Raw genomic sequence first — 24,871 nt, forward strand, 5'->3', positions numbered from 1 at the left:
TTCTTTTTTGCACATGTGCCTGCTTCATTGATTAACAGTGGAGTGCTTTTGGCTCCATCACTGGATGACAACACCAACAAACACGTGAGAGCCCATAAAAAGAAAAGGATACATGTGTCACCACAAGGGACACGCGTAACCAGATAGTACAAAGGAGCAACGCAGACGCGTCACAACTTCTCACCCAGATCACCACACATCCCACCATTCCCACTGTCATCGATCGGCACATACGGCATATAGGCTAGCTACCTGCCACCAACAAAAAACAACAATATGACCACCATAATTACAAAATAAATTACAAAATAATTTTATTACACCATAATTTTGTTTGTATGTAATTTTTGTAAATGTATACAATTGATTTGTAATTTGCAAATTAATTATAATCATTTTGGGCTTAACCATATAGATGTGAAGAAGGAATGTCATGGTTACTGTAGTTTACGTGACATTCTCAATGAAGAAGGAATGTCACGATTACTGTAGTTTACATGACATTCCTTGAGAATGTTAGAGGATCCGGTTCCCCTGGATGATTGTTGTTCTTTACTTTGTACACCATCGAGACAAATGCATACACTTACAGATAAGCGACTTGATTACTCGCTGATGAATATGATTACTCCAGACATCATCTACGTAGTACTTTGGTTTCATATTCACCTGCCAAGGATTAGTACTAATAATAAATGACGCACTAGTTTCATTTATATTAACTGCCACATGACACTAAAAACTAATTATCTAGATTCATTTTTTCCCTTGCTATGAATATGACCTATAATAGCAAATAAATTCTGGCTTTCTCGCTATGAAGTTAATGCAGCTTCTTTTATTGTGAAAATTTATATACTATTGCGCAAGTTACTCCAATTTATTCTAAAAATAGTTAACTATTTTGACTTTTTGTTTAACCATTAAAAAAATCACCTTACAGGGTACATATTTCCCCAGGAAACATTGGGTTTTTCCCCACCAAAAACTTATTATATAATGTTACTGCAATATTCTCCCCCCGTTTAAACCAGCAACCTACACTTTTTCCATCATTTATTAATTACATTTTCCTTTGTTCTTATTAGTACATTTTTTTGGGGAATAACTAAATATTTCCCTTGTACTTCAGAAAATAAAATAGTAACAAAGACCACATGCAATAGATTTTGTAATTAAATATTAGACAATAAAGGAGATCCTATAGCCAATCACATGTTTTATCACTACACACGACGGGGATTGAGCAAGACAACTTCAATCAGACAATCATCACGGAAAAATAATTAATCTCATAGTTTCCTAGTTTCTTAAACCGACCAAAAAAACCGCAGACGCAGATTTCTTGTACTCGTTACAATGGTGTATGGGGACACCTACACCCTTGTACTACAAAAATCTGTAATTCCACAATAAGTCAATAGTTTCTGCAATTGTTTTTCCATATAATATCGATTTTTTATTGTAGTCATTGTAGATAATCAATAGAAAGAAATCTCCTTCTGACTACCTTTATCAAAGCAGTCTAATGTTTTTTCAATAAAAATAATGAATAGTGAGCTATACTACGGGAAATCCCCTTTCGCTCCCACATGTATATACCCCCTATATGGGGATTATTTTATAAATAATTAAATAAAAAGTCAAAATAGTTCAAAAGTATTTTTAGATTAAACTTGACTTCACGAAGAAAAAACCTTGACTTCACAGCATAGAAGGGAAAATTTATTTGCTATTAAATGTCACTATTCACGCTATTTTGATTGAAAATTTGTCTTCTTTGGAAAGAAGTCAAAGAGAAAAATTCTTTTTGTGAAACTTCTCTCACTAGTACAATTAAAGGTCAAGTTTATTTCAAAAAAAAAATTCATAAATTTTTGACTTTTTGTTGAATTTCTAATTTAGTTTTTCATTTAGGATACATATGTACAAAGAACCAAATTCCCCTCCGCTATACTACCAATTAATTTTTGTACTTATTTAATTAGTCCTGAATAAATCTACTTTTTATACTTATTTAATTAGTCCCTTTTTCCTGCCGATCTTTTCAAAACATGACAGTTTAGAGCAACTCCAACGGGCCGACCTAAACGGACGGCATTTTTGTCCGCTTTTTTATCCGTTTGGGTCGGCCGGCCGCCCGCCGTTTACCCTCTTTTAGTTTTGGGTCGGCAGTGCACCCAACGGGCCGACCCATTTTCATGTCCGCGCGCGTTTAACATCGTGCCGTCGCCCTGATTTTGACGCTCCAGCACGTGGGAAAGGTTCGCGCGCTGGTTTTGGCGCTCCAGCGCGCGCCGCTGTCGGCGCTCGCTATAAAAGAAGGCGCTCCCTCCACACTCTGTCGGCCACCCACTCTCGCCGCCTCTACACCACCATGTCGATCCGTTGCCTATGCGCTTCGGATTTTCGCGGAGTCCGCGAGCGCCGCTCCGGCGCCTTCTCCGCCGAGATCTGGTTTCGCGAGAAACGTCTCGTCCTCGGCACCGCATCGGCGACGTAGCAGACGAGCGAGTGTGTGAATCCAATGTGCCACCGACCAGCGGGCCCGGTGAGAAAAGAAAGCGAGCGCGTGCGCGTCCATCTTATGTCCGCGCTGACGCAAATCAGCCTCAAAAATGGGCCGGGAATGGGTCGACAGGCGGACGAAAGCGGACGCACGTCCATTTAGGTCGGCGCGTTGGACTGGCTTTTTTGTCCGCACCGACCCAAACGGACGGCCGCGAACGAAATGGGTCGCCCCATTAAAATTGCTCTTAGTTCATTTGTACCACACGCAAAGACATTCTTACGCGCCCACTTAACCAAGCTACGTTGACGACAGGCCTCTGGCAAAGACCTCGTTCTTGCAAAAAGGTGAAGTGTTCCTACAGTACAGCATTTATCCATGGATGATGGAAAGCGCGTCGTCCCTGCCGGCAGATCCTGTACCAACCTGTTCCACCGCCTAGTACAGCACTGTTCGTCAGGTTAATAATCAACTTTCCAACTTTCCCTTCAAACCGTATAGTCCCAGACGTTACTTTATCTGCCAATCGCGATGCACCTATTGACCCATTGGATAACCAGGACACATGTCCCCATAGACCGAATGTTCGCCTCCTTCACGTGGGTGGCTATTCCTGCACAGCACAGTATAGCACCACCCACATACCTTGCCATGTTCATGCCCGCCCACTGGCTCGGCCTGCACCAGCGCCAGCCCCCGGTTTGGGAAAAGAAGTATTCTCCACTTTGCCCGTTCGGAGGTCAGCTCAGCCGGCATCAACACGACAACAAGGAACTGACTGAGCTAGTGCTGGTACCTATCAAAAGCCTGTGGACTGTGGCTTGAGGCTCAACCCCAAGGGGAATATGTTGACAAGGCATGGCAAAGCTGGGCGAGGTGGTGGAGCCTTGGCTGTTTCAACGTGGATTGTTCATCTCTTCGTCGAGGCTAGAGCATTTAATTACAAGCGGAAACAGGAAGCCGAGAACATGGCGTGATTGACATTGACAGAAAGACAGACATGAAATGAGCTAAAAACACCTATGACTAAGTCACTATGCTTCTGTGGAGGCTTGTCCCTGTGAGGCCGTGACAAGGATTTTTCATCCTAGATGTCAGTCTAACTAAGGCCAATTCTTTTGAGGGTCCTAAAAAAATAAAAAAAAATAATGGTGTCCCTAGTACCGCCGGTGAAGGCCAGATAGGTTTTGACAAACCGTGGTGCTGTCATCGCAACGAGAGAACCAACCACGGGTCGAGTCAAAGCATCGGACTCAAATCCGACCCCTTAAATGGCTGCGGACGCGTTCGGGTCCGAACACCGGTTGATCAAGCCTCAAATTTCTTTTCTCACAATCAAACACCTTAATTAGCATATCTCAAATCCATATAAACTCATACAACTACGTAAACGATGCATTACACATCATCCGGCTACTACATTACAATATGCCATTGGAGTACCAAAATTTGGCATGTTTGACTATGGTGGAGAAGATCATCCCCGGTTTCCCTTGCCCTTCCCGGTGCCACCGTCGTCCTTCTCGAGAAAGTACCGGTCGAAGACACAGTTGGGATCGATACGGATCTACTCATCGTCGGAGTTGTTCTTCCTGTTGTTGTCCTCCTTCCCCTCCTTTGGTGGTAGTCCGGCCATGGCACGGATCACCAAATTCTGCTCTCAAACGAGGGCGCGCGTGAAATCCGGCCGTGTTTGAATGAATTTCGCCTGGTTAGTTTGAATTGTTGTCAAAATATATGCTGCTGCGTTGGATGTCGTCCTCCCGCATCCGTGTCCACGAACTGGTCTCTCCCAGTTCGTGGATGAATGCGGGATAAAATTTGCGAGTTGCCAGAAGAGGAGGAAGTCATCCGCGTCCAAATTATGAAGAAGCGCCAACGAAGGAACACGCGTGTCCCTTCCAGATTGGAGGCGCTTGCACCACCTCCTCCCGTGGCTCCTGCTCAGCAGCGTGGGGTGACCATGACCTGACACCCACCGCGTCGGCCATCTCTGATGCCATGGACGACCAGCTCCACCGCTGGCCCACCATGCGCGGGTTCCACGCGGCGATGGGTGGCTCCTCCAGCATCTTCAGAAATATTGTTTTGTTTTTAGATCAACACGAAAGGCTCCCCGGCTCGATTAAACTAAGAAAAATGAGGGAGGAAATATGGTTTCCGGTATAAACTTGTGGTGCATAGTCTTTTTTCTTTTTGACAGAATTGTGGTACATATTCTTTACTGAATAACCTTTGGCATGGAAATTCTTGTCCACGAGGCACACAAAGAACCATACAACTCCCGTGTACCGCCGGACAGTCTCACAGACACGACAAGGAAAAGAAATGAATCACAGCCCACGGTCACGGGTCGAGATCCAAAAGGAAAGTTCAGTACAGATACAAGCGCTCATATACACACGTATACACTCACCCTTATGAACGCACATACACACACCCTACCCCTATGAGCACCTTCGAAAGACTGAGTCGGTATATCATCTTGAGATTTACGAAGTCACCGTAGGCGCCTCGTCGTCGATGGGAACGTCTCCTCTCACTAAATGCGCATCGCTAGAAATCCTGAAATAAATCCAGGAATAAATGCGAGCACCAGGATTTGAACCCTGATGGGCTGGGGATATGAAAGTGCGTTATATCAACTAGAGGGGGTGAATAGGCGATTTTTATGAATTCTTCACTGAAGAATTTCAGGGTGAGAAAATTCCTGAGTGAAGAACTACTTGCAGCGGAATAAGTATTCAGAAGTAAACCTAACAGAGCATGAGCATGGTCTTCATTAAGAAATGTAAACAAGCACAGAGTACAGAAAGCGTAAACACAGGATAAGACAAACGGACTGAAGAAATTGAACTAAGGAAATAGAGAAAGTCTTCAAACAGTTATGAACAAGCACACAACACAGATAAGAGGAAATGGAAGGGTTGAGGAAATAGAACCAGTAAGCTCGGTGAAGACAATGATTTGGTAGACCAGTTCCAACTGTTGTCTCAGTTGTACGTCTGGTTGGAGCGGCTGAGTATTTATACTCGAGGACACACAGTCCCGGACACCCAGTCAAGGACACTTAGTCCAAAACACCCAGTTCTCACCGTATTCCCCTTGAGTTAAGGTCACACAGATCTCGCCCAATTACTCATGGTAAGTCTTCAGATGACTTCCAAACCTTCACAGACTCGGTCACTCGGCTATCCACAATTTCCTCTTGGATGCTCTAGACCATGACGCCTAACCGTCTGGAAGATGCACAGTCTTCGAAGGTAACAAGCGTCGGATCCACGCAGGATCAATCTCTTCAGTGATGCTCAATCACTTGGGGTTTGTAGGTGTTTGAGTTTGGGTTTTCCTCACTTGATGATTTCCACTCAAAGTCCTCGGAGGATGGGATGCTCTCAAATGACAAGTGTCAGTTTCTCTCGGAGTAGCCAACCAGCTAGTGGTTATAGGGGGCGGCTATTTATAGCCTAGGGAGCAGCCCGACATGATAAGACATAAATGCCCTTCAATGATATGACCGTTAGGTGGGTAGATATTTTGGGACAACTGGCACATAGCACAGCAACGGTCGGAATTTTGAGTATCAAATCCTCAGGGCTATCATGTTCCTCACCGTGTAACCAATCCACACTGGCGAATTCCTAACTCCTCAGTCAGAACAAATTACTCAAAGACCAGAAGAACTTCGTCTCTGTCACTGAAGAAATTGACCGAACTGTATGAGATTTCCAATGGCTTCACTCGAAGGGATTGATAGGTGTAGGATTTTGAGTTGAGCATCACATGGAAAATTTTTCTTAGTATTTCCTCGACCCCTTTAACAGTACGGTGTTTCCTATGACTCAAGAAAAAGAAAATAAAACTATGAAAACAAAAGTCTTCATACTTCATGTTCCTCAAATGAATACCAAGTCTTCAGGATTACATCAATTTCTTCACTTTCAAAGTCTTTAGAAATACAAAGTCTTCAGTTGAAGAACTTCATTTTTTGGGGTCGACTTTCTCTGTAAATATCAAACTCCTCATATACTTATAGACCTGTGTACACTCACAAACGCGTGAGTCCCTTAACCTATAAGTCTTCAGTACACCAAAATCACTAAGGGGCACTAGATGCACTTACAATCTCTCCCTTTTTGGTGATTGATGACAATATAGGTTAAGTTTTCATCGGGGATAAATATATGAAGTGTAAATACTGATATTGAGGAATTTGATTGCAAGATATAGAGGAACTCCCCCTGAAGATGTGCATAGTGAGGAATTTGCTTTTAAAGCAATGCACACTTTGAAGAGTAGAATTATGGAGATCTTCCCCTATATCTTGTAATTCATACCGCATTTAACATATAATATGAAGAATTTGAAATGCATGATGAAATATGGTGACTGATGTAATTCAGCATGCATGCATTAACATTAATGAGGAATAAACATGCAGAAAAACTCAGGCAAAATATTAGACCACCATAAAGTTTAAGGTTACAACTCGATCCAGCAAAGTCTTTGAAAGAATGAGAGTTGTAACTTTAAAAAAATGACCATATAGGTAGACCCGCTTGAAGACTCAAATTTATCCCCCTTTGTCATCGAATGACCAAAAGGATCGAAAATAAGGACTAACGCCCCTGAAGAATATCAAATTGATGGAGGAGCGCCAGCGTTGTTGGGGCCGTTTGTCATTGTAGGGCCAGCCGCAGTGTCGTCTAAGTCTTCATACTCGTCGATGTCGCGGGATGAAGAATAGGAGCTGGCCACCAAGGTAGGAACTTTGACCTTCTTGAATTTCTTCGGTGGAGGTGCAGACCAGTAAAAGTTCTCCTTGAGACCCATTTGCTTCAGATTTTCTTCACCATACAGACGTGATAAGACAGCCCAGGTGCGACCGAAAACTTCATGGAGGTAGTAATGGTTTTTCTTTACTGCATTATGTTTAGCAGTCATGTTGTGAAGAATTGAACCAAACTGACGCTTAACACATTTATTATTACGATCCACCTTCTGGTGAAGACTAAGAAGTAGCTCACGGTCAGTCATCACCCTGGGAGCTGTGGCTTGAGGATTTGACTTGGATGCATTTGCAGCAGAGTCATGAGTGGCAGAGTCATCATTGGTGGAATAAGATGCAGTTTTGTGAAACTGACCATCCAATGGACGAATGCCTTCATCAATGACAACATGTGCCTTCCCTTTTTCATCAGTTGAGGTATAAGTCTGCTTGAGGACTTCAATCGGGGGCAGGTAGCTGAGCTGATTCTGAAAACCAACCTTGTAGTTGAGTGAAGACCTTATTCTGAGAAATCTCATAATCCAAGGAGCATAAGGCTTCAACTCAAACGGAGAGAGTGCAACATTTGTCAGAGTCCTCATGAAGAAATCATATTAATTGACAGGAATGCTATGAATGATATTGAATAGCAGATTATTCATGATGCCAACTATTTCCTCATCAGATGAGTCGTGGCATTTGATAGGATTCATTGTACTCGTCAGAATGCGATAGACTGTTCTGGGCACATAGAGTAAGTGTTTCACGAGGAATTTGGTCCTTGGGGCTTGGCCGGGCTTCAGAGGCTTCATTAGAACTTGCATGTAATGAGCAATGAGTTTAGGTTCTTGGTACAGGCAGCGAGCTCCTTCACTGGGTGGACTGATGGGGAGGGATTTTCTTCAGGGATTTTTTACGATACATTATACTGCCGACTTTAACGAGAATCAGTCTTGATTTTAGCCCAAGGACATTCTGGTAATTTTAGGTAGTTCTTTCACATGTTATAGATTCTAATATAATAATGGTTCTAATTTATCCATACGCATATGAATACGTCTATCATGTGCGTCGCATGACTCCCTAGTCCTTGGCCACGACGACGCCGCACAAACAATTTCTTCACAATCCTACGCCGCATATCTGACTCCACCAGGCAACCGGCCGCCTGCCTCCGCCAGCTTCCCTTGCTACCCGTGTGATGGCAACACGTCCTGCCGCGTCGAGGAGTGCCGCGAGCTCAATCACGGCGTGCTTGCTTGGCCCCGTACTTCCTGCCATGAATCTTCTGCCGATGCGTTTGGCCGAGAGACGCGCGTTATGAAGCAGCCAGGGAACCAAGTGAAAGTATCGCGGTGCTCCCAGCTCAAAACGCACATTGAGAAAAAATGTTTTTAAATTTTCAAAAAAAGAAAAGAAAAATGTGAATGTTCACAATGAATGTGACTACAACCCCTAAAATTTTCGGATCCATACTCGAAACGCATATTGAGAAATAAAGATGTGAAATCTAGTATGAATAGTGTAAAAGGACAAAAGCAACATTGACACTATTCATATCTAGAATTACAAAAGCAGCATTGACACTATTCACATCTGGAATTACAAAAGCAGCATTTACACTATTCACATCTGACAACACTAGCGTGCTGTCACTTGCCTTCCCCTGCCTCGCGACCGTCGGGATTGCGGCATGGTCGCCCTTGTGTCTCTAACACCGTCCGGTTCCAGTGCACAAACACCATGGTTGCAGCATCCCCCACGTCACCGGCTCCGGCTGCCACCATCGTCGACTAGCACCGCCGTGTTGCAGCACAAAATCTAAGCAACAAAACCTCCCAATGTAGTTGAAGCAAAAAAGAAAACAGTTCCATCCAAAATTAACACCGGATCCGACAAATGATGACCGTGGTGGTAGCAATCGCCACTGCTGGTTCCGGCAAACGGTGACTACAGTCCCAACATTTGTGGCCGCCTCCTAACCTAGGGACACTGAATCATCGGCGAACCCACCACCCAAGACGACGCCACTGAGGCCGGCTTGTCCCAGAGGAAATCCCGATCTGAAGGAAGGAGGAAAACAAGCCCAACAGAAAAACCTGTGGGATTTGATGTGAACAATAGCTGACCAAGACAAGTAGGGGGAAGAAGCAGCCAGAGCCATCCTAGACACGACGGAGGACTGCAACCGCCGCCGAGAATGGGTGGTCGGACCCTAGTTGAAGCCACCCAGCTCTCCTGGCCGACTGTGCACACACTCAGGCCGAGGCATCCAATGGCCCTCATGCCCCAGATCTGTGCGATTTGAAGCCCAAGCACTGCCCACCCGTTGATGTTCACCGGGTCAGCCACCCCGTCACCAGGAATGAACTCTGCTGCACTAGATAGACAACAGGAGCGCGCCACCCTTGCAACCGCAAGCAACACTCGAAGGAGGCCCCACCGCCGCCGCCGCCCTCAGGAGCCCGAGAGGCGAGCCTGGCAACCCTCTCAAGCGACGACGAGGTGGGCGAAGGAAAGGAGAGGTGTGGCGGAGACTGGACTAGTCGCAAAAATGCTAGTTGTACGAATAGTTACGGGGCTTTACAAACTCCTTCCAATTTACTAAACGTTCATCCCCCTGATTTTCATAGGGTGGGTCCGCTTCCACAACTAACCCCAATCATTAATGGCCACGTTGAATCAGCCCCCATAACACCCCGTAATCCTTCGTACGTGTAGCATTATTGGACTAGTCGCCACCCGAGTAGCCCCAGGGGAGCGACGCGGGGGCGAAAGGCCATCTTGGTGCAACTATTATTTGTATTTAAAAAGATCCATATTTTGAATTGGTCGAGTAGGGCTTCCGTGGCTATATTGTAACTTCATAGGGAGTTTTTTTTTTGTGCGGAAAACTTCACGGGGAGTTGAAGTGGATGGGGCCAAAATTGAAGCCATTAAGAGTTGGCTGGCTAGAGTATTCTTGGGTGGACTGAGTTTTATCGACGTTTTGTCAAAGAATTCTGATAAAAATCATGTAAATCAAACATGGCCCTCTGAATCCGACATTATTCATTGATGCTAGCACATGTGTGTATTCATTCGACTTCTTTGTTTTTTTGGCAAAACTAAATCAATGAAAAACACTCATCTTCAACATCACAGATTGAGCACGTGCCTAGGATAGTTTGATGGTGTTTTACGAATCAATCAAGTTCTAAGCTATTACACGTACGGAATTTACATTTATTAAACGGAGGGGCACGTGCGGAGTTAAGTTAACCCATTATAAACATCGTGTACCTCTATCCACCTACGGCGGCTAGGCGGTCGCCGTATCCAAAGCAGCAGCACGCCGCGGCGACGTTCGCCGTGGACCAGCGGATATACATGCATGCATCCGGGCGTCGTGACACGTACGGTCAAATCGTACCGCCGGCTGGCTGGTTCATCCACTACTAGGTAGCTAGGAGAGGAGAGCCCGTGGCCTATCCATGCGCGCCGGCGGTCCACCCTGACCCTGTGGAATACTAGGACCTGGGTTCGCTCCATTCCATGTGTGCGTTCTTATCCACGTCGTCTTTGACTGTCAATACAGCACGGCCACCACGTGGAATCCATCCATCCTAGGGAAGGATCTCAGTGCCTCCTCAGTCCATCCCATGTGGACTGCTTATCCAAACCCGACTATATATACGTATACCCCTGCGTACCGGCGTACGGACCCACACACCGCAATCGCATTGCTCACTCACTCATCTCCTACGTCTCCTTCAGGCTACTCTAGTCTCGTACGTACGAGTGGTGGGTGCTCGATCAGAGAAGAGGAGAGGGAATGGGGACGGCGGCGGCCTTGGCGCTAGCGATCGTCGTGTCGCTGCTGTGCTGGACGGCGGCGCACGCGTCGCACGTCGTCTACCCGGAGCTCCAGTCGCTGGAGGCCAAGGAGGTCGCCACGGAGCTGCGCACCGGCTACCACTTCCAGCCCCCCAAGCACTGGATCAATGGTGCCTACGTATTTTCTTTCCATCTATCTACGTCTGCGTGTTTGTGGAGCACTTTTTTGTGTTACTCATTCCTCGTCTCCTTTGTTTGCATGGCATTGACCTACTTCCCTTCACATGACGACGCAACAACCAATCAGATCCCAATGGTACGTAACGTACGTGTAGTAACTAACTAACTTAGAGTGGATATTTGCTTGCATGGCATGTATCTAAACCTACCTACGTGCGGATGGATGGATGCAGGGCCGATGTACTACAAGGGGCTGTACCACCTCTTCTACCAGTACAACCCCAAGGGCGCCGTGTGGGGGAACATCATCTGGGCGCACTCCGTCTCCACCGACCTCATTCACTGGGTGGCGCTGGAGCCTGCGATCTACCCGACCATGCCCTTCGACGTCAACGGCTGCTGGTCGGGCTCCGCCACACTGCTGCCCAACGGCGTCCCTGTCATCATGTACACCGGCATCGACCCCCACAAGAACCAGGTGCAGAACGTCGCGTACCCGGCCAACCTCTCCGACCCATACCTCCGGCAGTGGGTCAAGCCCGATTACAATCCAATCATCAGCCCCGACCACGGCATCAACGCGAGCGCTTTCCGTGATCCCACCACAGCGTGGTACGGACCCGACGGGTATGTACATTTTATTTTCGTCCTCCGAACAAATTTTCTTCACAAGTTGGCCCAGAGCTTGGGGGGAGGGGGCGGTGCCCCCCCCCCCCCCCCCCCAAAACTATATATTGTGTTGTGAGTATGCATAAAGAATATATGTTGTACCTGATATATGTGCAGACACTGGAGGTTGGTGGTGGGCACCAAGGAGAACATGAGGGGGATCGCGGTGTTGTACCGGAGCCGAGACTTCAAGAAGTGGGTCAAGGCGCGCCACTCATTGCACGCGGGACTCACAGGAATGTGGGAGTGCCCTGACTTCTTCCCTGTGGCGGTAGCCGGAGGCAGCCGTAACCACCAGAGTGGTGTGGACATCGTGGAGTTGCACGACCGTGTTGTGGCCAAGGAGGTCAAGTACGTGCTCAAGGTGAGTCTAGAACTGACACGATACGATTACTACACAATTGGCACATACGACCACGACAAGGAGAGGTACACCCCCGACCACGCCTTCCTGGACAATGACTACGACCTCCGCTACGACTATGGTGACTTCTACGCCTCCAAGTCCTTCTTCGACCCGGCCAAGAGACGCCGAGTGCTCTGGGGCTGGGCCAATGAGTCTGACACCGTTACCGAGGACCGCCACAAGGGCTGGGCCGGCATCCAGGTCACTGGAACTAGCTACGCTTGCACATGAACAAAATTACTTTTGCTAGTATGTTTTCCACTGTATGTGCTGAGAGCCTGAGATCGAGACGTATTGTTGTTGCTGATTTTCTCAGGCGATACCAAGGAAGATCTTCCTATCGCGAAGCGGGAGACAGCTGATCCAATGGCCAGTGGAGGAGGTCAAGTCGCTGCGCTCAAAGCACGTAAATGTCAGCAACAAGGCCGTCAAGGGCGGCGAGTACTTCGAGATCACCGGCTTCAAATCCGTGCAGTCAGACGTGGAGGCGGCGTTCGCCATCAGGGACCTGGACAAAGCGGAGAAGTTCGACCTGGCGTGGCGGACCGACGCACAGGGGCTATGCAAGAAGTTCAACTCGCACGTCAAGGGCGGCGTTGGGCCGTTCGGGCTCTGGCTGCTGGCCTCCGACGACCTCGAGGAGAGGACAGCCGTCTTCTTCAGGGTGTTCAAGACCAACGACACCAATTACGCCATCCTCATGTGTAATGACCCGACAAGGTAAGTCACATTACATGGTAGTATAAAACTTGCAATGTTGGATTATCCGTGCATCCAGATCCAACAGTAATTCCCAATGGTCACTATCAAATAGGTCATCGTACGAGTCACAGATCTACAGGCCGACCTTCGCCGGCTTTGTCAACGTCGACATAGCCAAGACCAAGAAGATCGCCCTCAGAACATTGGTATATGTATATATGTAACCACATGATCAGTGTATGCTCTGGAGTGGATTAAACCGTTGAAAGAGGGGTCTAAGGCATGTCGCGAACTTCATTTCAGATTGACCATTCTGTGGTGGAGAGCTTCGGGGCCGGCGGAAAGACGTGCATCCTGACGAGGGTTTACCCGAGGAAAGCCATCGGCGACGACGCGCACCTCTTCGTCTTCAACAACGGTGAGTCGGACATCAAGGTCACCAACCTGCACGCGTGGGAGATGAAGACCCCCATGATGAACAAGCTGCTGGAGCAGTAGCAGCAGCCTGGACGATCGAGGAGTAGAAGTAGCCTAGCCGTAGCTAGCCAGCTTATTAGTTTAAATGAGATGGATTAATTAGGAGAGGCTGAAGTTAAAAATGTAGTTGTACACTTGCTGCCCACGGAAACATGGGAATGAATAAAGGTTTTGGTGGATGAGTCCATTTTCGCCTTGAAGAATTGCAGATCAGTTTATGTCCCTCTTTGTTCGACAAGCTGCTGGTGAACTTCCAGTTAAATATTTCCAAGAGATTTCTAACTTGTTTTGACATGCACATTTTCTAAGGTGTTGTTTTGATGTACATAAAAAAGGCACATAAGTAGTGTTATTTAATTGTCAGTTAAGAAAAATAAATGTTTGTTCTTCTCATCCTGGCTGCAAGCTGAGATGTAACTAAACAGCAATAGGTTGAAATTTGTGAGAGCAACTGTAACGTAAAATTTCTGCGGAGTATGTGGTTTGGTACATGACGGCTGGAGCTATATGAAGGTTGAACATAATCAGTTATTAGTGCTACTTATATGAAGCTCTGACCTTGAGCATAGCCCTTGATAATATTGTACAAGCATGATAATATTCTCAGTTGAGAAAAAGGTGCTCAAGCAGCGTGGATGCATGCTAACATATTATTTCAGTCCAAGGAAGACCGAATTTAGTAAGGGAGGGCCGCAACATCAATGCCTTCAACAAGGAAAAAGGGTGCCTGTAGGCGCCGTCATTGACGACTCCAGCCTCAGTCGGAGCACGGCTTTTGGCAGCAGTCTCCCCCTCCCAAACCCATGGCCCTGCCATCCCATCCAGCCTACCACCTCTGCGACATGTGAGCATCTTGCCACATCTCGCCCTTGATAAGTTTCCGACGTATCTATATTTTTTTTTGTATGTTTCATGCCACTATCTTATTTTTTATGCAAACTTTGATATGTATTTGGACTAACCTACTACTAATTGCAAGACAAGCACAATTACTTGTTTTCCCTTATGTGCGTAGGAACTTCATGGAAATTCAATGAAGTATGAAAAAACTTCAAGGTCCGGTAAAATTTGGAGTTACTACATATCTGTCCATGCAAGTCTAATTCTTAAAGATCATCACTTGCTTACCATGGTAGATTATGAACGTTCGGGATTGATAAATTATGAACGTTCGGGATTTGACCATGGTAGATTGAACGTTTATATGGTGATTTTAGTTGACGCGAGGATGACAAGCTTAGTTAGCAAGCACGGCAATTTTTTTGACAAAAAATAAACTGAGAGTCGATTTATCATGCTTATGAACTAAACTTACTGTGGTCAACAAATATTAATTGTCAAAAAGATATTCCCATGTTCTTTTTGTTGGGCCTGCCCACTGATCTCGGTGGGTCCCACGGCGCAGGAACCCCCACGTGATCATCCTCCCGTGGCTCCCTCGGAGAGCATCCCCCACCCCACCAGATCAGCTCGCCGTCCTCCTCCTCCTCCGGTGGACCGCGCTGCCGTGGGCGCAGAGCGAAGGCCTCCGCTCGATCCGTCCCGCGGGTGAGGAACCCCGTCTTTCTTTTCTTGGAGCTGATTTTAAGCTGGTTCTTGCTCGTCGCCGCTCAACGATCTCTGCTGGTCTCCTTGCAGAGCACCGATCGCGCTTTGATTCCCGGCCGTTTTGTTGGAGGCCAAGCGGAGGGGAGGGGGGCGAAGCGAGCAAGGAAGTAGCCTGAAGGTGGGGTGAGATGGGGAAGCAGAGGAACCAAGGTCTGCTGCCTCCGCCTGCGCCTTTCTCTTCCAGATTTCTTCTTTTCAGATGGCCTCTTTGCGATTTGCGAAATCTTTCCTCGTAGCGTTCGAGAGCTCACTGATCCCATTCCCACCCAAGTCAGCTTAAACTAGTACTCCGTACTAGTAGCATGTTGAACAGTAAAACAGAGATCTCCTGACATTGGTGGTGGTACTAGTTAACTGTAGGAGTATGATTTGTTTATGCTAAGCACACCTTTCAGCCAAAGTACTTGGCCAAGGGCAGAGAAAAAAAAGTAAGGTTTAGCGACGAACGAGCCTGCTGCTCTCCTAAATGAGCTAAATTGCAATCATCAAAGTTTTCTCCGCCAACCAGGCGCGTCTTCAACTTCGATTGACGAACTGCTGTGAACAAATCTTGCAGAAAATTCTAGATTTTTACAATCGGAGTTCTTCAAATTCGCATGCTAAAATACATGTGGGATGTTTGTGATTGGCTGCATGAAAATAATGTTAATGCATTTGTCATTAACAGTAATTCCACCGTTTAATATTTTACCACGTGTATTAAGTGAAGAGAGTTCATCATGGCCGGTCCTTCAAAGTCGGAGAGGCTCTCAATGCAAAGGCGAAAATAGCAGTTAATTAAGGAAAGATAGTTGTTTCGTTGATATGATATTAGTATCCCCATTCTTAAACAGGGGTTAGTTGAAAATCCAGTAGTCAGCTTATACTAGTGTTGAACTTACAGATTACTAAATTTGTGGAATGTGTTGAATTTCTTCAATGTCATCTGCACGTGGTTTCATTTTTATTGATAGACCAACATGGTCCCGTTTTGACTTACAGATTCAATATAGTTTTGTGGTACACAGAAGAATAACACATCAAGACAAAGCAAATACATAACCATCAGCATACCTTTTTTTTTCCATACTGCTTCTTCATGGTTTCTCTGGTCATCTACGTGTGCAGATTGATCCAGTGAAACTGAGGAAACTTGGGCCAGCGTTTAAGAAGAATGGGCCTGTAACTGCTGGCACTTCTTCTATCTACTATATATAAGGTTTGCAATTTTCGTACCCTTGTTATTTGTTTTACTTCTTTATATGGATATTTACTTAGATGGTAACTTTGCAAAATAGTTTAAACAGCAATATTCCAGTATGGTACCATAATCCTGAATAAAAACATCCAGCTACTAGAATTGAGCTATGTGCTTAAAGTGCCGCTATTCAGTATTTGTTAACATAACACTTTCATTCAGATTTATGATACTGCTTGGTCTAGCATTGTAGATTTATTTTTACATGACCAGACAATGTTGTATATACTCAGTAGTATAAATCATCGGTCTGTTCTGTGTCATCTTAAGAGAGTACTGAAGAGCTAGATTATTTCAGAGCTTCAGCCAAACAATGTTGTATATATTCAGTAGTATAAATCATCGGTCTGTTCTGTGTCATCTTAAGAGAGTACTGAAGAGCTAGATTATTTCAGAGCTCAAATTTTATTCTTTTTTGCACGGTTAAGATGAATTAAGCGAAGCGATGTTACATTAAAGTGTAACTGCAGTGCCTTTCTTATCTTCCAGCACTGTACAGTGATGGTGCTGCTGCAATTGCACTAGTCAATGGGGTGAAAGCTAAGAACCTTGGCCTTCAAGTTATTGCAAGGATGAAATTTGAGCTGAAGGTAGTCTGGTCTTGCCTTACATGCCTTGTCATTATTCATTGCTGGTGAAACAAATGTTGTTTGAATTTTTTTGACCCATTATTCTTGTTAATGAAGACTTGTACAAACATTATCCTTTCCTATGTCTCAAAACTGTGAACCTAGATAATATCATCCAATGATCTTTTTCTGTAGGATTCAATGTTATTTTTTTCTCTTTTCTTATTATTTTGCATTACAATGAGTTTTTTGCATTAGCACTCATTACAACTTCAAGCGCTTGTACTATTTACAACAGCTCCAGCTCTTGCTATCCTAAAGGTTATATCAAATTCAGGTCTCAAGATTCACAAATAGCCTCATTCTAGTGGATACGATCAAGAAAGCGACAGTTTGGTCACACTTGGATCCGGTAAAGCCATTTTTGTTCGATTTTTAGCAACGTCGCCGTTACTTTTTAACTCAACACATGGAGATGCTAATTGACCCGAGCTATGTGAAAAAAATCCATAATTGAGGAAGAACTCTAATTCTTACTACTACTCGAGCTTCTCGACCTCTTGTGAAATCTATTCATTTAGCAATATACAGAAGGAAATGATAGCTTCATTTTCAATCAAGATATACTAAATGGATATGTAGGAATCAAAGCAACCGCTAGAGCTCTGGATTCAGAGTTATTTGAATTTGCACATTAAAATATATATGACGGGTTATATGAAAATAATCTTACTGCATTTGTCTTCGATAGTACATTCATTGTTTTTTTACCACATGTACTAAAAAAGAGAGTTCATGGCCGGTGCTCCAAGTTAAAGAGCCATTCATGTTATAATAGCTACATAAATGTTCAAATATCTCGATTCTTAAAAAGGGTAGGTGACTTTGGTTATTTTTATTATCCTTGCTACTTGTTTCTTTTCCCTTAGGGGTGAAATGTCTGATGGATGGATATAGCTTCAGCTTGTTTTTATTCCTGCACCATTCTTCATTAATCATTGCTCACGCAATTTTACTATTTCAGGCCACAAAATGACTGTAATAGATTTCATAGATCTGAGTGATCATGATATTATTGACTTGAGCAGCAGCGATGACGAGACTGTTCAGGAGGATCATATTGCAACTCAGCACCGGGCGGCGTCGCTTGATAGGCAGACTATGCATGTCGTAGCTGGTGAAGGAATCCAAGATGTGCAGGCTGTGTTTGTTGCAGCTAGTGAAGGAAGGCAAGATCTGCAGGTTGTGTTTGCTGCGGCTAGTGAAGGAAGACAAGAGTCTGCTGATTGCAGACATGCTTTGGAAGCCACCACATCGTCCTTGGTTACGGAAAAAGAACCTCTTCTTGTAGCTAGTGAAGGAAGCCAAGATGTGCAAGTTGTGCTTGTTGCAGCTCGTGAAGGAAGCCAAGATGTGAAGGTTGTGCTTGTTGCAGCTACTGAAGGAAGTCAAGAAGCTGCTGACTCTGGAAATGGTTTGGAAGCTACAGCGTCGCCTTTGGTTACTGAAAAAGCACCTCTTGATATGGCTGAATCGCACAACTGTCCTCGCACTCCCACATCAGCGCCGTTCCCCAGTATATTCCTCTATCCCTTTCTCAGTACAGTTGTGTGTTTATCTTGCAAACAGTCCATATCATGCAAACATTGCAACAAATTATTATTATTTGAAGTTAACAGCACCCTTCTCAGAAAAAAAAAATTAACATTCACCTTCTGCATGCCCGACTTCTACAGTTCTGAAGGCTCCGACCTTTGAAGGTGGCGATGCAAAGATGGTAAGAGGGAAGGTGAAGCGTCCCAGGAAGAACTACCACACCGGTACTCCTAGGACAAGTCCTAGGTTTGAACTGAAGCCTGAATGTCGGAACGGGCCTCTGGAAGAGCTGCCAGCCGAGGCACTGACCTCTGAAGGTGGCGACGCGGAGCTGGTGAGAGAGAAGATGCAACATCCTGGGAAGGATTACCATACCGGCACTCCTGGGACAAGTCCTAGGTTTGAACCGAAGCGTGAATGTCATAACGGGCCTGTGGAAGAGCTGCCAGCCGAGGCTCTGACCTCTGAAGGTGGCGATGCGGAGTTGGTGAGAGGGAAGGTGAAACGTCCTAAGAAGAACTACCATACCGGCACTCCTCGGACAAGTCCTAGGTTTGAACCAAAGCATGAATATCATAACGGGCCTGTGGAAGAGCTGCCGGCCGAGGCACGGACCTCTGAAGTTGGCGACGTGGAGCTGGTGAGAGGGAAGCTGAAACATCCTAGGAAGAACTACCCTGCTGGCACTCCTAGGACAAGTCCTAGGTTTGAGCCGAAGCGTGAATGTCATAACGGGTCTGCGGAAGAAATGCCAGCCAAGGTTCTGACCTCTGAAGGTGGTGATGCTGAGCTGGTGAGAGGGGAAGTGAAACATTCTAGGAAGAACTACCATACCGGCACTCCTCGGACAAGTCCTAGGTTTGAAACAAAGCGTGAATGTCGTAACGGGCCTGTGGAAGAGCTGCCAGCTGAGGCTCTGACCTCTGATGGTGCTGATGCAGAGCTGGTGAGGGGCAAGGTGAAACATGCTAGGAAGGACTACCATACTGGCATTCCTAGGACAAGTCCTAGGTTTCAACTGAAGCATGAACGTCGCAAGGGGCCCGTGGAAGAACCGGCAGCCGATCACAAGAGGTTCCGCACACTAGAAGAATTAATTGCCTCTCCTGACAATGCAGAATCTGCGAAGGCCCCGTCTACTGACTCTCTGAACTAAGGTAGTCGACTGAATATGATCCCCATGAAACTTTCGAACTGTTGTTTCTCTAGATTGTCTCATGCATGTTTACTGAACCACCATTGTTGCATTTGTAGTGTGGCCGGAGCTCACGTTGCCCCATGTACTGTGAAGGCTGAACAACATCAGTAGTACTTGAAGAAAGCTGTTCCTTGGGAGTTGAGAAACAACATCAGGCTGCAAGCTGAGATGCAAGTGTGCACTAATCATGTAACCAACCAGCAATAGGTTGAAAATTGTGAGCAACTGCTGTGTGAAATTTGTGAAAAACTCTGTTTTTTATTTGGAGGCTGGAACTATATTTAGTTGTGTTCACAGGGGAATTTACAACTGTGAATGTTGAACAACGTCGGTTAGTGCTACTTACTGGAAGTAATTTCTTTTTGGCGAGGGTACTTGCTCGAAGTTCCGAGCCGGAGCATATACTCTTATAATTTGTGAGCAACTGTAAGCATAATAATATTGCAGAGACATATTGTCTGAAATCGTCTCATATTTTTCAAATACTAGTTCAGAACACTAAAACTGTATAACTGATGATATTCAGGACAGGACAGGGGTGTTGTTGATATGGTTGGTTCAGAAACACAGATATAACACACCAGGATTTATTTGAATCGTGAACGCTAACTTTTGGAGCATGTTTAGAACTACAAAGTCCAGGTTGCTCAGAAGGAGAAAAAAACAAGCACACACAAGACTTGATGCTAACTGTGAAGAGTAAATTGTAGACATGCCAGCTGCATGTAACGAAAACGGAAAGAGAGCAGGCAATAGTTAGTGAGCGTGAAGAACTTCATTTTCTTTAACTTGTTCTTGTTAAGTGAACAACCGAGAGATATTTGAAAAACAAGGGGAAAATGTTTTGCGCTGTTAGAAAAGATGTTGTAGGTGTCCGTAGCAGGAGGTGGGTCGACGTCGGAGCCGTCGGAGGACGAGGAGGAGATGACGATGTAGCCGTGCAAGCACCGGACGATGCGGACATTTCAGTTTCTAGAACACATGGCAGAAAAATGGATTTGAGAATCTAATATGAGATGTCCGGATGCAGTTGTGTTAGTTTAAAGAGTGTCCGGTCACTGCCCGCGGACACGTCCGGACGCATCCGTGGACGTTTAAGGGGTCATATTTGTCATATACGGCTGTAGATGCTCTAACTATGAACAGAAAATTGTAGACATACCACCTGCATGTAACAAAAATGGAAAGAGACAATAGTTAGTGAGCGTGAACAACTTCTTTTTCTTTAACTTGACAAGATCAAGTGAACAACTCAGAGATATTTGAGAAAAAAGGGGAAATGTTTCACGCTGTTAGAAAAGATGTTAAATGCAGGATTTTCTCCTACAAATTTGACTAGTCTTTTTATAGGGTGGGGAATTTGACTACTCGATCTAATATCCTTTGGTTTAAGCCTTTAAGGACTCATTCAACTTGGAGGAAATCAAAACGTAGGAATTAAAAGTAGTACGGAAATTTGGTAGGATCCTAAAAAAATTTCTTGCCTTGTTTCTACGCAAAAAGAAGAGCTTTGAGTGGGCGCGTCGTTTCCTCTGAAAACATGAGAAATGAATAGTATTTTTATGAAATTCATGTACATGTACCCTACAAACCGGATGCATCTCTAGAAAATTCTGCTACGGAATCCTTGCTCCTATGTTTTTTCTATGAAAATCCTTCATACTAAATGAGGCCTAAAATCTGTTTTTTTTAGAAAAGAATGATTATTCCTTTTGGGAAAAGGCTATGAGTAGCTATCCTTTTTTAAAAGGTCGAGTTAGAAGTTCAATTTTTCTTATTATTATTATCGAGACACACATTTCAATTTCTAGAACACATGGCAGAAAAATATAGCACTAGGTAGATGTATGGAAGTACTAGTTAGAAAGAAGCTGATGGTAATGGAGTACAAGCATGATCGATATTTTCCAGTTGAGCAACAAAATGCCATCTTATTTGAATTTTGAAAGGGCCTGAGGGTGTGGGAGTAGCATGCACTAGTAAGATGGATGCATTTGGACTATACTAGTACAGTACAAAAGAACAATCTGGGTCATACATACGTACGAGTATAAATTAAAGAGATTGGATCAATCTTTTCCCTTGTCTCACACGCCACACAGACAGCAGTCTACTCGGAGTGGGTAAAGCTGCGTGCTAGTAGTACTGCTCTGGGAACTGACCACTCAAAGTAGTAGTACCCCTCACCTTCCCCATGGGATCGGTGGCTAGTGCTGTGCTGCACGTACGTAAAGGACTGGGCCTGCAAAGCATTTTACGTACTAGCTTTCTGTTTCAAACCTGACCCTGCAATGAGTGCTGTGAACTGCTGGTGCTTGTCTCGTTCCCATCTCCGGCATCACACGGCCATTGAAATCTCGGCCCGGCGAGGCGATGCACACACCCTACTTGCTACTTGGTGCCGTTCGTCGGGAAGAATCACCAAGCCAAACGACGTCCGAATGCCATGGGTTTTTTCACAACCCTATGCAGCCGCCACGTGAAAAATGCTTTGTCGGCCACCGCTTCCCCCTCCGGCTGTCAAAGTGTGGCGGGTGGTCTTCCCGGAGGAGCAGCACCTTTGTCCGGAGCCTGTGGCCGACGACAGAGGGGTGGTCGGCGGTGGTTTGTCGTAACTTTTGCATGGTGGTGATTCATATGGCCGATGGGGTGTCATAGGGGGTTTCGGGATTTTATCGCCTCTCTGAATTGTGCGTGCATCCACCATGCCAAAACATGGGGGACGCCAATTTGTTGATAAAGGATCTCGCGGCCACACGAATCTTTCACCCTGTGCGCAAAATTGGGAGGGGCAACAAAAAATTGGCTCGGATCCAAAATTTTGACAGTTATCCAAATGCATGCCCCATCCATGGGTAAAGCCCAAATTTTGGTAAGTAACTTCGGGCTGCCATTAGTCTCGTTGCCTTGTTTCTGTTTTTAATAAATTTATTTATGATTGTGTTCATTCAAGAAAGCAAAGGCCAAGGGCTTCTTCCCGGACTTGGCCTTTCTCGTACCGTCATGCTCCCAATGCGGCTGCAAGGGCCAATCTTCCAGATGGAGGCGGGCCGCATTGTCAGAGTGTGCCATGCTCTTCTTCTTGAAGGAGCGGCACCGGGCGGAGGTTGTCGTCTAGGGCGGTGACTACGACATGGTGACGTTCCCTATGGTCCGATGGGGCGTCATAGGTGATGTGGGCATTTATGGGCCCTTCTGGATTGTGTGTGCGCCCGTCATACCAAAACGTAGGCGAATTCACAAAAGAAGGATGTCGTGACTGCGTGAATCACACTTGTTGGGCGCAAAATCAGCATGGGCAACTGAAAAAGCAAGCGTTTTCACTCTCCACTAGCTTCTTCTGGATGTTGTAGTACTAATTGTGAAGAGGAATTCCAGTGTAGTTTCTTTTCGTACCGACGGTTCAAAATTTCAACGAAATTTTGCGTATTTCAGTTCAGTCCAGAATACTTGCAAACCTGAAATTTCGAGCCAAATTCAAACTAAAATTTTAAATTAGGTTAAAAATCATTAGTAATTTTTGAATTTTGAAACTCAAAATCCGAAATAAGTCCCAAATTTCTGATTTTTTTTACATATTTTGGTGATGTCCGATTTTTTTCCGTTTCTGGAATAAAAAACCTTACCGACATGGCCTTTTGGGCTGGTCCATCCATAGTTACGCTCGGGGTACCCCGTAGTTACCGAAGAGCATTGCGCGCTTTTTCATTTAAGAGAGACGATAGAACATTTACAAGATGACTACACAGCGCAAAGAGCGCAGTCCACAGGACCAATCTATAGCTTTGCTACGTTACATCTCTCGCTAGTCCACCTATCTTGGCTCTAATCCACAGTTGGAATTCATCTTGGATACTACGGGCCACTACATGCGGCATAAGAGTTATCCAAATGCATGCCTCACCCATCGCTAAAGCCAACAATTTGGTAAGGTAACTTCCGGCTGCCATTAGTCTCATTGACTTGTTTTCTATTTTAATAAATTTATGATTGTGTTCATTCGAGAAAGCAAAGGCCAAGGGTTTCTTCCCCGGGCCCGGCATTTCTCGTGCCCCGTCATGCTCGCAATGCGGCTGCGGGGTCCAATCTCCAAGATGATGGTGGGCCCCATTGTCAAAGTGTGCCATGCTCTTCTTCTTGGAGGAGCGGCACCGGGCGGAGGTCGTCGTCTGGGGCGGTAACTACGACATGATGGCGATCCCTATGGCCTGATGGGGCGTCGTAGGTGATGTGGGCATTTACGGGCCCTTCTGGATTGTGTGTGCACCCGTTATACCAAAACATGGGTGAATTTACAAAAAAGGGATGTCGTGGCCACGTGAATCACGCTCATGGGCGCAAAATCAGCAGGAGCAACCGAAAAAGCAAGGGTTTTCACTCTACGCTAGCTGACATACTTCTGTTATGAATGGAACAAAAGAAACAACTGGTTTGGATCCAATTTTTTTATAGAAGGAACCCATCCATATGAGATCGTGAAAATTTGCTTTCGATGGGAGTCGAACCCCGGTCCTCAAAGGAACACCAATGTGTCCTTACCGCTGGGCTAGAGCCCTAAATTTTTTGGGAGTTACCCAAATGCGTGCCATGCCTATCAGTCAACTCCAATATTTTGGCAGGGTAACTCTCCGCTGCCATTGAGTTTGTAAGTAGATTGTTTTGGTGTCGATGACTTGTTTCTATTTTAATATAGAAAGATTACTTTGCCAGGAAATGATATTTTTTGCTCACAAAGGTCATTCATATAATAAAAAGAATTATGATCACGTGTGGTAGTAGAAGTTACTAGCTGAACAGAGCATTTTACTGTGCAGGGGAAAAAAGGTTCCATCAGATAGCAATGGTATGCACAAAATGCATGCATTTCTTACATGAGATTGAGCTCTACTCTTGACTTGAGATAGAATGCGTCCGAACAAGCCGCTGCATGTGTCTCCGGACATTTAGTGAGGTCCGTTTTCATCAAGTTTGACGCATCATACCATTTGCATCAATAATAGTACTGAAAAGCCATGAGAAAAACAAAGACATATAGGGATTGACTATTCGTCACCCTGAGTGAGGAATAGTTATTTTTCACCCCCTCTATTTTACCATCAATGCACCGTAATTTTACGTTGCGTAAGTTCTGTCTTA

General features: G+C 45.2%; 2 protein-coding genes across 4 annotated transcripts; both read left to right on the plus strand.

The window, feature by feature from the left end:
* The first annotated feature begins 10,990 nt into the window (after nucleotides 1–10,990).
* On the plus strand, nucleotides 10,991–13,720 carry LOC125547611 (beta-fructofuranosidase, insoluble isoenzyme 3-like). Its single transcript, XM_048711431.2, has 7 exons — nucleotides 10,991–11,263; nucleotides 11,401–11,409; nucleotides 11,507–11,900; nucleotides 12,060–12,549; nucleotides 12,665–13,068; nucleotides 13,163–13,256; nucleotides 13,354–13,720. The coding sequence occupies exons 1-7, from the start codon at nucleotides 11,092–11,094 to the stop codon at nucleotides 13,546–13,548; spliced, it is 1,758 nt and encodes a 585-aa protein (XP_048567388.2). The 5' UTR covers nucleotides 10,991–11,091; the 3' UTR covers nucleotides 13,549–13,720.
* Nucleotides 13,721–14,909: 1,189 nt separating this feature from the next.
* LOC147977800 (uncharacterized) lies at nucleotides 14,910–20,263 on the plus strand. Of its 3 annotated transcripts, none has more exons than XM_087545966.1 (8): nucleotides 14,910–15,075; nucleotides 15,166–15,285; nucleotides 16,243–16,333; nucleotides 16,862–16,962; nucleotides 17,279–17,353; nucleotides 17,966–18,517; nucleotides 18,678–19,694; nucleotides 19,792–20,263. In XM_087545966.1, the coding sequence occupies exons 6-7, from the start codon at nucleotides 17,974–17,976 to the stop codon at nucleotides 19,691–19,693; spliced, it is 1,560 nt and encodes a 519-aa protein (XP_087402092.1). In that variant the 5' UTR covers nucleotides 14,910–15,075; nucleotides 15,166–15,285; nucleotides 16,243–16,333; nucleotides 16,862–16,962; nucleotides 17,279–17,353; nucleotides 17,966–17,973; the 3' UTR covers nucleotide 19,694; nucleotides 19,792–20,263. The 3 variants fall into 3 exon arrangements, with proteins under 3 accessions (XP_087402092.1, XP_087402094.1, XP_087402093.1); XM_087545968.1 differs by having other exon boundaries at nucleotides 18,030–18,517; XM_087545967.1 differs by lacking the exon at nucleotides 17,279–17,353.
* The last annotated feature ends 4,608 nt before the right edge of the window (nucleotides 20,264–24,871 follow it).

Source organism: Triticum urartu, chromosome 3A (assembly GCF_056163025.1).
Source record: "Triticum urartu cultivar PI428250 chromosome 3A, HENAU_Tu73, whole genome shotgun sequence".
Classification (NCBI taxonomy): domain Eukaryota; kingdom Viridiplantae; phylum Streptophyta; class Magnoliopsida; order Poales; family Poaceae; genus Triticum; species Triticum urartu.

What these genes read in the sequence shown, in the direction of transcription:
- LOC125547611 (XM_048711431.2), top strand. Translation starts at nt 11,092, where the DNA reads ATGGGGACGGCGGCGGCCTTGGCGCTAGCGATCGTCGTGTCGCTGCTG. An exon ending in ATGTGTAATGACCCGACAAG is followed by an intron (nt 13,069 to 13,162) that starts GTAAGTCACATT and finishes ACTATCAAATAG; the next exon opens with GTCATCGTACGAGTCACAGA. An exon ending in AGATCGCCCTCAGAACATTG is followed by an intron (nt 13,257 to 13,353) that starts GTATATGTATAT and finishes ACTTCATTTCAG; the next exon opens with ATTGACCATTCTGTGGTGGA.
- LOC147977800 (XM_087545966.1), top strand. Translation starts at nt 17,974, where the DNA reads ATGACTGTAATAGATTTCATAGATCTGAGTGATCATGATATTATTGAC. An exon ending in CACATCAGCGCCGTTCCCCA is followed by an intron (nt 18,518 to 18,677) that starts GTATATTCCTCT and finishes CGACTTCTACAG; the next exon opens with TTCTGAAGGCTCCGACCTTT.